Source organism: Dermacentor albipictus, chromosome 2 (genome assembly GCF_038994185.2).
Source record: "Dermacentor albipictus isolate Rhodes 1998 colony chromosome 2, USDA_Dalb.pri_finalv2, whole genome shotgun sequence".
NCBI classification, from domain to species: Eukaryota; Metazoa; Arthropoda; class Arachnida; order Ixodida; family Ixodidae; genus Dermacentor; species Dermacentor albipictus.
The window spans coordinates 173154143-173170093 of record NC_091822.1 but is presented as its reverse complement, the minus strand read 5'-3'; the positions used below and the strand labels follow the sequence as shown (position 1 = coordinate 173170093).

The window sequence follows — 15951 nt, the reverse complement described above, 5'->3', positions numbered from 1 at the left end:
ACCTGCGTGGGTGCCCATAGCAGCAATGAATTGCACTGTGGCATTCTCTGTTGATTATTATTGCGGCTCCTTTTCTTTCTGTGATTATCATTGAGGAACAATGCAGTTGCAGGCTGCGAAAACAAGAGACTTCAGTCAACTTCTGTTAATTTGACCTTGAAGGACTGGCAAAATTCATTGACATCCGATGGGTTGAACCAAAAGAAGAGGCATGAAAAATTACCAACAAACACACTGTTACTTTATTTGGCAACAGCTAAACCTGTATACAGTGAAATTCTCCATATAACGATGTATTTAACTTTTTATAACTTCTTGTCTATAGTACGTGTATTTTGAACCTCAATATCGGGAGGTGTGTTCACACACGATTTCAATATATAATGGAATTCCACAGCCACCGCAAAGGAACACCGAGGCAATAAATGGAAACTGCCATGGACCGTAGATGGTCAAATGGTTGAATTACGTACATGCAGTGTGCTATGTGTAAGAGAGCGGATGCTGAAGCAGAGGAGCATAGCATCAAGACTTCCGTATAAAGTCTAAGTGTGACAAGATCCTATTATGGGTCGTATGCTGTGCGTGTGAGAGTGTGCCGAGAAGTATGGTGGCTTGATATGTGCTGTCTTCTACCCGTGTGCGAGTATGGGGGAAAGGGGGTGGGGCTCGAGGTGCAGTAATGTGATCACTCATGCATGCACTAGGCATGCACTAGTGGTGGGGGTTGTCTAAGGGGAGGAGGAGGGGCAGGTGAGTGTGTTTCTCCCTCTAGCCCAGCTGTGTTTGCACAGGACTGTCGGCATACGTGGCCCATCTTGCTTATCTTGGAGCTAACCTGCGGTGAGTGCAAACGTCGGGTGAGCCGAGATGGCTGTGGCTTCATGTGCGCCGTTTTCCCACTCGTTCAGTGCTGGAGGTCGTGTGATCTCAAGTGTTTGGAGACACAGTGAGGTGAGAGGTAGACATGGTGTTCCCTCCCCTCTGTCAGCGTGGGTGCACATTGCAGCAATGAATCGCATTGCGGCATTCTATGTTGATTATTATTGCGGCTCCACTGTGGGTGACACTATCAGCCGCTGGGGCAGAGTGGGTGCGAAAGCATTGCAGGTCTCGCTTTGTACTGTTGATTTATAGATACTGTTGACACAGCATGAAACTATCTTTGGTCACTAACTCCGATTAACAAAATAAAAAAAATGTTTTAAGTTTCTTCGATTGCCCAATAATTAGGAAAATCTTGCTGCCCCTTCCATGTAAAAAGAATCCATTGGCAACTTTGCTTATTTGCATAAAAGGTCAATTTTCAATAAAACTTTACGTTGATACAACAAAGTAAATTGCGAATTTTACCACTTCGTTACATAGAAGTCGAACTGTGTTCGATTTTTACATGCACCCACTTTCAGGACAAAACTGAAGTGGACAAAGAATTTATCAACACTTTTCAGGGAGCTGTGCCATATGGCAGAGTGCAGTAATCGAGAACAAGATTAAAATTAGGTCTACAATGAAACGGCACAGCTTCAACCCCCTGTATGAAAAGTATGATGTTGCATAGAGCAGAGGTAATTAGCATAATGCCAGGCAAATGTGGTTTCTGCCGTGTGCAACATGTTCGTGTCTTGAGTGATGTACTTTTAACACTTGCGTAATAAAGTTTCACTCACGCCATAGCCAGGAAGCTGCCAATCGACCTTTCCACAAATAACTCAAATTTCAGCAAATTCCTTATAGAGCAGCTAGAGAGCTCAGGATTTGTCGATTTGAGTTATGTTTGCAATGCATTTGCAATGTAGAAATTTTGCAAGTGGGAAAAAAGATCACTTCATAAGAGAATAAAAGGTTTATTGGGCAATTATTGGCTTTTTTTCCGGACTTGCTTAAGTGATTACATATCCCAAACTTCCAACTAAATATGTGCTAGGACAAATGGTGCAGGACAGGGGTACATAACTGGAGATTGTAGGGAGAGGCCTTCATCCTGCAGTGGATATAGGCTGATGATGATGACACAGTTGCTTCAGCAGAAATGACCTGCAACTGGTAGGCAGTGTGGGACAGCATGCTTTCCCGAAACGTACACAGGCGAGTGCAACAGACAAAATGGTCAACATGCTGGTACAGTGTAATGCCCTCAATGTTATAACCATATAATAAAATAATCCAGGCAAAAAAAACGGAAGTGATGAGGATGACAAACGTATGTTCTCGGTGTGCGTACGGAAGGTAGTGTTTTGCCCATAGGTTGCAGTGAGCAAAATTGTCTACAGTTGCATGGATGCTTGCTTACCATAAGACATATTCTTTCCATGCAATGTTTGCAATTAACAGTGACCACTTGGCAGCTGCAGCAACTAATTGAAGAACTAAGGCAGCCGTAATATTAAACTTTCTTCTGGCTAAGCACTTCTAAAGGTTGGCTACTCCAACTTTGTGCGAGGCTGGAAACCACATCCTATACATTTCAGTGTGAACGAGTTGCTGCCAGGCACTCGAAATTGAGAAACTAAAGGCGAAAATTAAATGATGGCAAGGTGATAAAGCGAGTTAGAATCATGCTATTCCAACCACACAGTTCTTGTAGGAGAATTAAATGTGAGGAAAAAAGTCGTCTTATCAATTTTGGAATGAAGGATCAAGAGTTGTTCTGGATTATCAACAGCTGTCTGTGAATGGAAATAACTGCGCTAATGTGCGATGCGGAGGAAGAAAAACGGCTACTTTGCCACCTGCATTGTATAACGCAGTGCTCTGTTTGCACTGTTTGTGTGTGCATCACCCTCTAGATGCCAATGTCCAGCTCAATGAGGAAGCAGTGCGTGACCTCGGAGATCGCCAAAGGTCAAAGACTCCAGACTTTGACCTTTGGAGTATAGGGAGCCAACAATCTCGGAGGCCACAAGTGACATTACACACCCTGCACGTTTCTCTTTAAACTTGCGAAGCAATGTACTGTCTTGAATGGCACTTTTCACAATGACCCGATGGTGTAGAAATGCAAACGGAGCAGAGAGGAGTGTAGTCAGTCTCTTTAGCTTGACTGATTTCAGTGTCCCCTTTAAGATGACAATAAATTTCTACGGTTGGTTTAGGTGCACAAGTCTAACAAACACCATGCATCACCAGCTAGAATAAATGAACAGTTTCATGCAATATGTTCCCTTATAAAGCTGCACGAATGCCCAGGAAACTGCACAAGCGTGTGCCGACTGAACCAGTTGCAGAAAACTATCGTGGAGCCTGACTGCTGCATAAAGTTACAAATGTAAGCCGTCCCAAAAATATCGCTCATATACTACTGAACAGATCACAGTGATGGCAGGTGAACAATTTAAAGTGCTTAAAAAGTGAAATTGTCAGTAACTGCTAGTTTTCATATTTTTATTTAAACACATGCAAGATAATGTCCACCGATTTGGATAACTGCTCACAGTGAAAGCAAACTTTCCAAGTACTACTACTCTCAGTCTTTTCTGGAATATACCTGTGCATTCCATGTTCCGAAGCACACTCGCACACACATTACTTACACAAGCAAACAACATCCGAACTTGCACAGCATGTTTATGTTAATGAAATCTCCAAGCTTGTCTCACAAATGTGGTCGTGCCCACCAAGAATGACAGAGCCTATGAGAAGATAACAGGTTTATAATAAAGGCAGAGACAATAAGGAATGTTCACATCACGAGCACCTTAAAAGTGTGAGGAAAGAATAAGTGACAAATGGCAAAAGAAAAGAAAGTTAAATTATAGAAAATGAACATCTCCCAGGAAATCTCATTTACAGTGACTCTACAATACCAATGTGCTGAAAATAAATGGATGGTCTTTCGTATAACTGTTACAATTGCACTAGTCTGGAGCATCTGTCTCATGGATGTGAAGACATCCCAAGAAGTTAAATAACTAGCTATTTCATGTATTTGTTGCAGTGCTTTGAAGCAAACTGTGGCAGCACACTTTAAACCACTTTCAGCCGCATGTTCTGTTGCCTCTTTCAACAACCATACCAATGAAGCAAAGACAATTCAAAATGTTTTCTGCTCCAGACAAGTGTGAAAAGTTGCTGTGAAGAAGCTATATGGAACAAGTGCTTTAAAATATTGTGGAAACACACATAAATATGGACACATCAAAAGTAAGTACCTTGGTTTCAAGCAACTTTCACTAGTATCAAGAACAAGAATACAGTAGGAATGGTGTAAAAACACTGGCACCAAACAGTGATAGTGCTCAGAATGCAATGGGTATTTGCTAATTCGGTGACAAGTTCATTCACACGGACAAATAAAAGTGCTGAAGCTCATTGCAGAGGTCCTAAAACTAGAAATTGGTAACTATAAAGTAAAGAACCAGTCAACAATCCACCAAATGTCCTATGACATTGAAGCGTGCGTAGCTGCACTAAATGGCTTTGGAATTGTAAAGCATGAAGCTGCACATAGACAAATTAGTCCCTGCTCACTATTAAAGGCATGTTGACATGACATTCTTGACTTTTTATTTCTTGCGTTAAGGGCCCTCGACTTCAAAACCAAAGGTACCGGACTTCAAAACCAAGCCTCGGACTGTTCAAAGTAACTTACAATAATAGGTTTCCTATGAACCAGTTTTGGTCAAGTGTTTGACGAAAACTCATCTGACGAGGTAACATATTGGTGTCAAAAAACGTGCACTCGCCAAAAATAAAATAAAAATAAAGAACAGACGTTATAAATAGCCGTGTGCCCATGCTTACATCTTCATTGTCATCAAGGGATCCGTATGGGGCCCGAAACGTCTGTTCTTTATTTTTATTTTATTATTGGCGAGTGCATGTTTTTTTTTTTTTTTTCGCCAATGAACCAGTTTTGGTACCATTTCCCAGGAGCTGTATGTGTCATGTGTATGTATGTTCCATGACGCAGAAGGTGGTCACGTGGGCACAGACCGTCATCATGTTTTGGCACTCCCTTTGGCTCATTCGGTCATCTGCTGTGCTGCTACTTGTTGTGTGGTCCAATGCAGAATAATATTCCGTTTATTCTGCCATCTCCAACAGTCGTAGAGATTGATACTTCCATCTTTTTCTCTGCCCTGTCCTTCTTCTTGTTCACGAAGATGGCCTTCCTCCTTTTGTGGTCGTTAGTATTGGCATAGCAGATGACTGAGCAAGTCAGAGTGAGTGCCAAAACATCATGATGTTCAGCTCCCACATGACATACACCTCCTGAGAGACAAAACAGGAACTGTTATGAAGAAAAGCTATTACTGTAAATTATTTAGGACACTCTGAGGATTGTCAGTACTCTCTGTAGTTTTGAGGTCCTGGACCGTTATGCAATGCAAAAAATTACATGTCTAAAATTTCCACATCGGTAGTACATTAAGTGCCATGGATGTGAATATCACGAGATGCTCTCTACAGCTTCGAGTTGGCTGGCACAATAGACAGCTTTAGGAATAGAGGATGCAAGTGGCTTTCGTGAACTAAAGGGACAACAGGAACGCACAGCAAGTTGTATCAGCGGTACCTAGCCACGCAATGCTCTGTCTGCATGGTGTCTGATAGCATTCCTTGACTTTGAGTCCCCTATTTCGGAAACTTCTCAATCACATGATCAAAAAAACATGATCAAAAACACGATAAAAAATAGTACAGCTTTGGAACACACGCAAAAAAAAAAGTACTGCTTTGAAACAGCTGCAAGGGTCAAGCCAGTCTGCGCAACAAGCAATCAGTGGCACTCTCAACAATGACTAGAAAAAGAAAGCATATCCAAACTAAAGCATGTATAAGCAGCAGCCAGCTGCAGAACAAATGAAAGGGAGAAGCTGTACTAATCTCTTTTTGCTTCCATACAGGCAGCCACAAATAACACGGAATGAAGACCCCAGAGTGAGGAAGTGCCGGGTACAATCACAGCAAACCATTCTTACAGGTTTCCTGGGGGGTCAGAACTGGTGCCCTTGGTTAAATAAGGAGGGGCGTTTGGTTCACACATCTCGGGGTAAAAATAAAAAATATATATATATATATATATATATAAAATTTAGTGTTATAAAAAGTTGGAACAGTAGAGTCTCCAAATGCCACTGCGGAAGATATTGTAGAATTTCTGTCTAAGCTGCTGCAGTTTGCCCTTTAGTACACATAGCTTAATGCACAGAAACAATGCTTAATTGCTCAGAACACACTTCACACATTCAAAAAAATTTTCAAGCCCTCATTCTTGCAACGCATTGCTCGTTTGCAAGAGAAATAGTGGCACACTGTCTTCAATGGCCAAAAATGAGCAACCTGTGTGCGAAGAAAGTTGTACGAGGCAAAAACAGTGTGAACAAATGGTAATCTAAATGCTATACTTCAGCTTTTTGTCCATGATCGAATCTAAAAAATAAGAAAGAAAAGATTGCAGTGCTATTTATTCTATTCAGCCAACATGTGCACAAAAACATGCCACACTTGGCTGCATTAGCAAGCATAAAAAAATTAACTTGTAAACATTTAGGGGTTACAAACGGTAAGACAGGTAAATTTTCATGAACAGTGCCACCAACAGCTTGAATAAACGCTTGTGGCTTTGCAGTCTGGTTTAGAAAGCCATTTCATGACAGTGGTAAATAAAGATTCAAGAACAAACATCACATAGACTTAAAAGCTTTATCTGTTTAAGCACTCATTTAGATTTGAGAGCTACAAGGAATTGTAGATTTCCAAAGCCTTGACATGTTTGTTACCATGACTGGGGGAAAACTGCTCATGCTGGCACTTTAACACGGCCGGCATGTATAAGAATGAGCTAAATCAGTCTTAACATGTTACATTGCACCACACAAGACTGGTGAAGCAAGCTCATACTTGGCCATCAAGGCTTCCTCGCAAGGTTCAGGTACCATACTAAGCAATGACATTCAAACTTTGGACAATTAACTGAAGAAGAAGAGAGACAGAGAAAAAAAAAAAAGTTGATGCTGAACTGAGGAGCGGGTGTGCAATCAAGGTCATGTCAGTTCTGGCCACTGAAGACGGCACTGTTCCAACAAAATGAGCGGGGAAGCTGCAATTATGGCTGCGAGTAAGGTGGCAGCCCATCGCCTCCCGAGGAGTAGACATGGCTTGGGCTTCCAGTGTCTAATCCAGTCTTCGGCACGCTCTGGGTAGTGGTCTGGTCAATGTCATCATACTGACCTCGGCCAGTGCTGCCCACGCCTGTTAACAGTGCAAGCAAACAGGTCAGTCAAATAAGCCAACATTAAATGTACAATTCTGTTATTTATTTATTTATTTATGTATGTATTTGCTTGTTTGTTTGCTGGTTCATTTATTTATTAGGGTAAAGCTTTCTTTGCCTCTTACCCAGGGCTTGGAATTTCTTATTGTTTCCTTGGAGGATACATTTGTAACTCTATACAGACAACTTGGGTAAGTGGGCATGTGCAAATAGATATGTGCCCATACTAGGCCAATCCCCCAGAATGGATGTGACACAAGGGGCCTCAAATGTATTCAGATACGAGTTGCACCTCTCTGTGCATACACATTTGATCAACAGTCTTGCCTCAACAAGCATCATACGCATCACCTTCATTCTCATGACACATACAGCTAATAGCTACAGGCAACAAGGCTGGGCTTAAGCAGGTAGAAGCAGTAGTGGACCCTCTTAAGAGAAGGAGGGGTAGTAAATAAGGTACACACAGTTAAATCAACACAGGCAAAGCACGACAATTTAATAGAAAGGTGAAAGAAAAAGGTGAAACACATAGCAACATCGTCAAACACAAGCAGTAGTCCCCCCCCCCCCCGCTTATTTACAGGTGAACGAATAAAAGCAATAAAAAAATAATTCAACAAGAACAATTTCAACAGTCACGATCAAAAACTGCTGCAGCGTCAAGGAACAATACAAATGGCAACTTCCTGCAGATAACCACAAAAGACACATAGTGTTATGGTTTATAGGTACTGAGCAAGAGGGTGTGGAACTGATCAGGGTGTGTTTAAATGACCATGTCTGATGGCAGGTAACTCCACTCTGATGTAGTTCATGGAATGAAATACTGGGCAAAATGGCCTGAGTGACACCTGAAAAGGTTTAGTTTGCACCGTGTGATAGCGCTGAGACACAGTTCAACTGCGCAACATTTGTAGCACCTGCGCTGGATCAAGCAATGACAGTCCAGTTGCATGATATGTGTGGATCTCATTGCATGTTACATCACAAAATGCATGTTTATATAGTTGGTGGGAGTGGTGGAGGAATCAAGGCACTCAACAAAAAAAGATAAGGCACATAAAAAATGTAGTGGTGGACATAGACTAAACTGTTCTGGGGCAAATTCTGCAAAAGGCAAAAAGGTCACTTTGGAGCAGCTGCCTACATTTCTGCATGCGCTCATTGCCACATGGAGTAAAAAAAGGTTAAGAAAAATGAAATATTTGTGTATTTCAACACGCACAATGCTATTTGCCAGTTTGTTCAACTGCACAGCTTGCAATCAGGCAAAATCTGACAGGCCAACAACTACAAAAAAAAAGGAACATTGAGCAACTAAAAACACACACATAGCTTGGCTGCTTGCATGCTGCTGCAAGATTAAAACTGACCATTCATATCGTTAAACAAAAGAACTAAATATAATTTTGAGACCGTGAGTCATGCTAAAATGCAAATGTAACGGGTTCTGCCAAGAGAACAAAATATTGCATAAATCAATGCAAGTCTGATGATCGACAAAAAAAAAAAAAAGAAGAGTTTTGGCATTTGCAAGTTATCACGAGGAAAATTATTTCTGCACAATATCACTCAGTAAGTGCTCCCCCTGTGTGGCAATGCTGCCTCCTACAGTAAATAATGCTCGTTCATAAAGGGGAAAAAATATGTTGCTGGAAAGCACAGTACTTCTTGGTTGGTGGTCAATAACAATGAGTAATTAAAGTGGCTACATGCGAAGATACATGTCCCCTTTTCAAGGTGGATGGGGCTCAATAATTGTAACTTTGCATTACATTCGACTATAGGTGAATGTTGTAAAAGAAAAAAAATACTGATCCTAGAATTCTCAAATTGAATACAGTAGGTTCAAAGAGAAGCATTTCATTTGCAGTTGAAACTGTGAATAGTCATACACACATGCTAATTTTTTTACATGAAGCTTAGCATAAAGCAAATGATCACAACACAAAGAGATGCCAGATGAACGGGACAAACCACGTAAAATATGTGCCAACTTGCTTTACTAAAAGTATTACACCTACTACTATTTCTGCACAGCAGTCATGTTAGCCATTTTTGCACGTGTCCATACCTCGATAATGTAACAATTACTTTCGCTAAGTAGTTGCTATTATATATCCAAAAAAGAAAACTTGACTCAACATACCGCCATTGAAGTTCGGGATGCCCAGGTCTGCATACCTGCCTCCCCGCTCATTGAAGATGCGCAGCAGAAACACCGACGACACCGGCCGAAACAAAAGATTAACAATGGCAATGCTGATGATATCATTAAATTAAGGAAAATGCAACACATAACATTATGCAAGCTATAATAGTATCACCATTTATTCCTTTAAAAAGTAAATATGATGCTCTGCCTACAACAGTCATGTAAACGACAACTCAAAGAATAAAAAAAATGATAGCTGTCAAAGATATATAAAGAACATCTTGTGAAGGTTGCCGATTTTCTGCTGAGTGTGCACAGTATTCAGTCAGGGCAGTCTACCTCCCTCCCTTTTGCATGCAAGCTTCGAGCAAAAATGTGACAGTGATGAGACGCTTCATATGCCTTGACACCAGCTTTCACGTAAATAATACAGTTATTTTGCGATTAACTAATCAACGCTGCAACAATGACAACCACAAAGCCAAGGAAAAGGATACCCAGCACAGAAGGTGAATTGGTGTGGGAAGTGCATTCCCAGAGTGACAATGTCCATTAGGATTGTACCAAGGTTTATGGCTAATGCCTGCAAAGAGACAGAATGCAAATAATGGTTAAATTAGGCACAAGTACTACTTGAAACACATTGCTTAATAGTTCTCAGGGCAAATAATATTACCAGCACAGGGAAAACAAAAACATTACTTGAAGGTTAGAGAGAGCACAAGAAATGTTCGTTCCTCTCATATGTCTTGGGAGGCGACCGAGTTAAAAAAAATTAAATTATGGGGTTTTACGTGCCAAAACCACTTTCTGATTATGAGGCACGCCGTAGTGGAGGACTCCGGAAATTTCGACCACCTGGGGTTCTTTAACGTGCACCTAAATCTAAATACACGAGTGTTTTCGCATTTCGCCCCCATCGAAATGCAGCCGCCGTGGCCGGGATTCGATCCCGCAACCTCGTGCTCAGCAGCCCAACACCATAGCCACTGAGCAACTACGGCGGGTGGCGGCCGAGGTGTTTGCTCTCTTCCATCTGTGCTCTTCATGATAGCATTGTCCCACTGCGGGAAACAATACCAGCCACTATGGAGCGGACGCAAAAGCTATCTAAGCTTTACTTCGCACTGCTGATGTGAAGATAGTGCCCACGCAGCATGAAACTGCATCTCTTGGTAGCCTGCTCTCAAATCTACAAACTATGTTTTTTTCTGAATGCCCCATAATTCAGAAAATTATATGGCCCCTTTCGTGTAAGAAAAATCTGTCAGCAACTGTAGTCATTTGCATAAAAGGTCAAATTTTAATATAATGAAATTTCATTATAACAAAGTGCAGATTTCAATGACTTCTTTAAATCAAGGCTCAACTGTATTATATAGTACCCTCACCTGAAGCCAGCCTGTTCTTTTGGTTGACTGAAGTGTTGTTCATGGGGAGGTGGGGCCAGTCAAGCTGCCATTATGCAGCTTTTATCCTGCCAGCTCACCACTTATGTGGTAAATGAACTTCTATTTTATTAGGTGTAGCCCCGATTCTATCACCAATATTTTTTCAGTAGAATCAGGCCAACACTTGACTTTAATGAACCAAGAGGCTAATGAGGTTAACGAAACCAAGCTGGTTTCAGCATGGGGTGTTCTACTACCATGGATCACATTTACGTCAACAACCAGGTAACTGAGAAATTTGCAAAGTACAACCAACCTCCCTATGTCTTTCATATATTATGAAAAGGCATTTGATTCAGTAGAGATACCAGCAGTCATAGAGGTATTGCATAATCAAGGCATATAGAAAGCACATTTGAATATTTTAGCAAATATCTATAAAAACTTCACAGTTGCCTTAATTCTGAAATGCATTCAAAGCTAAGTGCATAAAGGATTTGGCATTTTGCCTTCATCAGAATGCAGTCAATGACCCAAACATCATGCTCAACAGCAGCAAGCCAATAAGCAGATATTGCTGGGACATGAAAAAATTGTTTCATCATAACACAAGTAATAGTTGCACCTGACATACTCACTCTGCTGTCAAGTTGGAACAGAGTAGGGACCCATCCAGCTACAGAAACAGGAGTTCTTTTTTTTTTTACTCCTGTCCCCAATTTGTTTTTTCTTCTAAAATGACTGAACAATGAAAAAGGACTGATTGATCGACTGAGCACAGTTGTGAGCCACTGGTGTGGGTGGCAAATTGAAAGCAACAACTAAACTACCGAAGGAGCTACCTAAAACATTGTGGTAACAATTGGCCATTAACTGTTTCACTGAGGAGCTCTTCAGGGAACCTCGTTCCTTTTTCAATAAAAAAAAAAAAGAAATGCCCTACTTCATATAAAAAATACTTTGAGTCAACCTAGCTACTCCAGTAAACCATGCAAAAGAAGTGACATGAACATATGAAAAGACAAGAACTGAAGATAATAAACTTGGCCTTTAATCACAATTTTCTCAACTGAGGAATCAGTTTGCTGCTAATTAAGGCCAAAAGATAACTCGCACAGCAACCATAAAGGTACAAATTAATACAGCGGCCTTTAGTGTACCAGACTTTACTATGCAACGCGCTTGCTACAAAAGTTTTTCGAAAACGGTTAGCATGCATAAACTTTTTTTGCCGCCTGTCTAACCATACTTGCAAAAGTCGAGACTATCGTTACAGATGCTTAGAACAGTGTTGCCTGTCCATAAAAGTTCCAGTTGAAGCTTTCTGTTGCCCAATCTTGCCAAGAAAAAGAAAGACTTCGTACACTGCACTGTTTATGAGGGACATGTTTCTACACGCAAAATATTTGTTTTACCAAAACATCTTTCCTGTGCAATTCCTGTGTTTTCGTTACAATAATAATCTTAATAATCATGATTTGTTGATCTGAAAAAAAAAAAAGACTGGTTGCAGGTTACAGTGAAATTACTCTACAATTCCTAACCAACCAAATACTGCTGGCATTTTTCACAAACAATGAGGATATTTTTGGAACTTTCAGTAGTCAACAGAGTGTATACAGACGTGTGATCCATGCTATGCCTCTTGTAATTCTGGACTGAACAACCTTAACTTTGTGAGGATTCAGTCCTTTTGCAAGTTTTGGGTTTCCAGAACGTGCATGGGCCTGTGTACTTGCATATAATAGTGCTCACATGTGCCAAGTACAACAGGCATCAGCAAATGTGTGGTTGCTTATCTTAGGTTTCCTTTAAAACAGCTTAAACCGAGTGCTGTAGAGGTTACAGTTTTACTGATATAAAATGTTTCCAAAATGTAACATGTTGCCTTGGCTATGCTTTTATGTAAAATCTTTACAAAGAAGAAAAAAAAGAAAGAGAGAGAAAACGGCTTACAAGCACAGTACCGACATCCAGGTGCAGATAATTATCTCTCTCAAAACAGCTAAAACATGTCTCTTCTCATCCTGTAGAACAGATGAACCAGTACGAGTTGGGAAGAACTGCATGCACTTCTGGCATGTGAAAAAAAAAAAGAAAAGGAAATAATGATCGAGAGTGCAGTCAGCGGGGTATCAAGGCGCCAAAATGTTTCGTCCTCAGACATGGGAGCGGGAGTATCTCGGGCAGCGAAGTCAGAACCACACGTTATTCACTTAATATTCGCATTAAAACTTGAACAACCAGCATTCACTGACGTCTACCATCGCAAGTACCACATTCGGACAGAAGCTTAAACCGCCGCAAAGCTACAAGACAAGACGATGCGGATACTTGCCATAAATACGGGCTCCTCGGAATCCTTGTGATGGATCGCCCAAGCTAACATCAGCAGATAAATGAGGTTGTAGTAGAGATACGCTTGGGGTGCCCATGCTTCCTGCAACGGCCTAAAGAAAGATACGTCGTTAGGATAGCACTCAGAGTTGTAGGATCAGCGCCTTGTATCCAGAAAAGGTGCTCACCATACTGTGAGGAGCAGGTGAATGAGAAATATGGCCTGAAATGACAATACGTGAAAGATAGCTTAGAAAAGGTGATCTTGCACAAAACCAGTTCGAACACTATCTTACGCGCGTAAATAAGCACACCCCCAAAAGATCGTCTACACGGGCTAGGACACAGGTGAAATCGGCGATTTTAATACCGAATTCTTAATTCCAGTGGCCGCAAAGCTTATGTTTCAGTGCTCCAGCGTTACTCCATCAACAGTGCTCTGCGCGTAAGCTTGTATTACAAAATCTTGAAAGAATTTCACAGCTGCGCACTAAGCGCGTTACGGCAAAAGGTAGGCGGGTGCTTACCTTGAGCTGTGGATTCTGGATGGAGATCATCGTTCCAATGCAGCCTAACAGGAATAAACCTCAAGACGAACGCGCGTAGCGCACTGGGCTCTGTGCGAGAGAAAAGACCGATGAGATAAGATAGTGCTATCGCATGACGAATTATTTGTTTCCACACTGAAAAATACAACACACACAACACAGCCTGTTGCCCAGCGTCGCTTTGCTTTGCCGTTGGTTTACGTAGATAAAAAACGCTACGAAACAGACGGCGCTTGTTTCGTTTTTCAATGTTTCCTGCAAAGCCGTACTAATAGCCAAAGTTAGCAAAGTTTGTGCCTGTTAACTTTGTACATCGCTCTTTGTAACAAGCGTTACATACTTGTATTTATTATTTTCTCAAAGAGATAACTAACTTTATAATGTCATTATTTTTATGATGTACTCCTAGTACTGCAGTACTACGGTACCTATCTAGTCGAATCCATTATTTGCTCTACGCTTCCAAAACTAGACAAAGCATGAGCCGTATAAAGTTCGGATCGTCGCATGTGTGTTCGCGTGTTTAGGAGTTCAGGCCCTTCAGGCTGCCTACTGAGCCCCTGTTTGCGTGGTTAGAACAGTTGTACTACAACAAATGTTGCGTGTAGGCTGCAGTTTATTGTCCCTATCCGCGTGCTAAAGGTAAACGACCTTGCTTTCCTCCTAGTAAGACACAAGTAATTCTCAGATAGTCAACGAACGTCGCCCAGTGGTAGCAAGTTTGATGCACACGATCCATGATGTGTAATGACAAATGTTCACCACAAAATTTTGCTAAATTTCATTAACTGTTTTCCTCTTTCAGCGTCGAGTGTGCTTCCTGCCATGACTTTCGTGTGTGCTTTGGCGCGAGCTGCCTCAGAAGCTGGTCGCATTGCGAGGGCTGCTCGTTTAATCCCGCCACTACAGAGTAAGTTGCGTGGTCAGACGGAGCACATTGGGCACACAATATAGTAGGGTACTATGTAGTATTCAGAAAAGCACCGTTTCTGTATAAGGCTGTCTTCCTTTCGGCTGCTAGACTTATCCGCTGGTACTTTAGCAAATCTGTAATGTGACTTGCAACATGCAGCGAAGCTGAAAGGCCAAATGCGTATAGAGTGGTTGTAATCTTTCTTGCAACGATATGTGTGTTTTATTATTGTTAATGTTCTGTTTCCAGGAGGATTGCATCAAATCGCTCATCAGGAATCGCGTGTGTCTGCTACCTGTCTCCGCAGAGTCGCAGCGGAGCGTTCGCCGGGATCCACTACTGTAGATCGAAGTGTAGCATACGTTCCTCCAGGCATCAAAAGTCCCGTTAGGCTCCCAACTCTGCGGAGGCCATGGGATTACAATCTTCCATCCCTTGTGAAACCCACCACCGTCATTGGAGACAGTAAGGTCATAGTCCCGTCGACGGACACCAATTCCATTGGCCTCGAGAAGACAGATCCGAAACCGACAACAATCGTTATTGCGAAGCGTGCTGTAAACATGTTGATTATTCGACGTAAAAAAATGAAGAAACACAAGCTCCGGAAACTGCGCAAGCGGATGTACTTTCTGTGGTCAAAGCGGAGGTATCGAATTGAGAAAAGCAAAGAGCAAGCTTTCAGGGCAGAACTTCTTGCTCAAATTCAAGAAGCACGGGAGTTCGATGCAGAAAAGTTTGTGGTGGGAGTGCTGGAGAAGTTGCGCAACAGACCAAGGCCAGAGTCACTTGAAGAGAAAAAGGAAAAGATGCTAGAGCTGATGCGTAAACACAGGAGCAATGTCCAGTACGTCAAGCCAAAGCTTGATTGACTGTTAATAATTCAGAAATGTTTATATTTAGTATGAATAAAACTAGAACTGTGCTTTAGCTGCTCTACTTTCTTGTACCCATGTGTGGTACTGTTGGCTGTACTAGAGGTATATATATGGTCATTGAAGCATTGTTTAACTTTTTAGTGCCAGTGTAGTAAGCATAGTGTGGTTGAATTACAAATGGGCCTGTTGATGATCCATACTGAATAAACAGTGTGAACATAAAATTAAGACAGACGAGACAAGAGGCACTGAATTTCAGCAAGATCTTAAATGTTGCTGGAATTGAGCACTCTGTGCTCATCTTTTGTTCACTGTTCATTATAGTGTGGTCACTTGACAGTTATTTTTGTTGGAGGGGTTTGATATTTCTTTAGTGATTATTTCTATAGTTGGCTATTTCTTTTCTCATTACTAAAGAGTCAAATGCAGTGATATTGTGAACAAGGTATCTGTTTGGATCTGGAAATGCCATTCTGTTTTTGTTATGGTCGGTGATGTGCTTCTTTT

General features: G+C 41.4%; 2 protein-coding genes across 3 annotated transcripts; one reads left to right on the top strand and one right to left on the bottom strand.

Annotated features, from left to right (window-relative positions):
• Positions 1 to 3367: 3367 nt before the first annotated feature.
• Positions 3368 to 13873, bottom strand: LOC135900887 (type-1 angiotensin II receptor-associated protein-like). Of its 2 annotated transcripts, XM_065430485.1 has the most exons (7): positions 13807 to 13873; positions 13633 to 13722; positions 13294 to 13328; positions 13107 to 13218; positions 9875 to 9960; positions 9372 to 9484; positions 3368 to 7197 (listed from the first exon to the last, which is right to left on the bottom strand). In XM_065430485.1, exons 2-7 carry the CDS (start codon positions 13660 to 13662, stop codon positions 7052 to 7054), a joined length of 522 nt encoding a protein of 173 aa, XP_065286557.1. In that variant the 5' UTR covers positions 13663 to 13722; positions 13807 to 13873; the 3' UTR covers positions 3368 to 7051. The 2 variants fall into 2 exon arrangements, with proteins under 2 accessions (XP_065286557.1, XP_065286556.1); XM_065430484.1 differs by having other exon boundaries at positions 13633 to 13869.
• A 260-nt stretch (positions 13874 to 14133) lies between these two features.
• LOC135900885 (uncharacterized) lies at positions 14134 to 15496 on the top strand. The gene is made up of 3 exons (XM_065430481.1): positions 14134 to 14295; positions 14459 to 14563; positions 14816 to 15496. Exons 2-3 carry the CDS (start codon positions 14479 to 14481, stop codon positions 15436 to 15438), a joined length of 708 nt encoding a protein of 235 aa, XP_065286553.1. The 5' UTR covers positions 14134 to 14295; positions 14459 to 14478; the 3' UTR covers positions 15439 to 15496.
• The last annotated feature ends 455 nt before the right edge of the window (positions 15497 to 15951 follow it).

What these genes read in the sequence shown, in the direction of transcription:
- LOC135900885 (XM_065430481.1), top strand. Translation starts at nt 14,479, where the DNA reads ATGACTTTCGTGTGTGCTTTGGCGCGAGCTGCCTCAGAAGCTGGTCGC. An exon ending in TTTAATCCCGCCACTACAGA is followed by an intron (nt 14,564 to 14,815) that starts GTAAGTTGCGTG and finishes TTCTGTTTCCAG; the next exon opens with GAGGATTGCATCAAATCGCT.
- LOC135900887 (XM_065430485.1), bottom strand. Translation starts at nt 13,662, where the DNA reads ATGATCTCCATCCAGAATCCACAGCTCAAG. An exon ending in TCCAGAATCCACAGCTCAAG is followed by an intron (nt 13,329 to 13,632) that starts GTAAGCACCCGC and finishes TTGTCATTTCAG; the next exon opens with GCCATATTTCTCATTCACCT. An exon ending in CAATTCACCTTCTGTGCTGG is followed by an intron (nt 9,485 to 9,874) that starts GTATCCTTTTCC and finishes TGATATCATCAG; the next exon opens with CATTGCCATTGTTAATCTTT.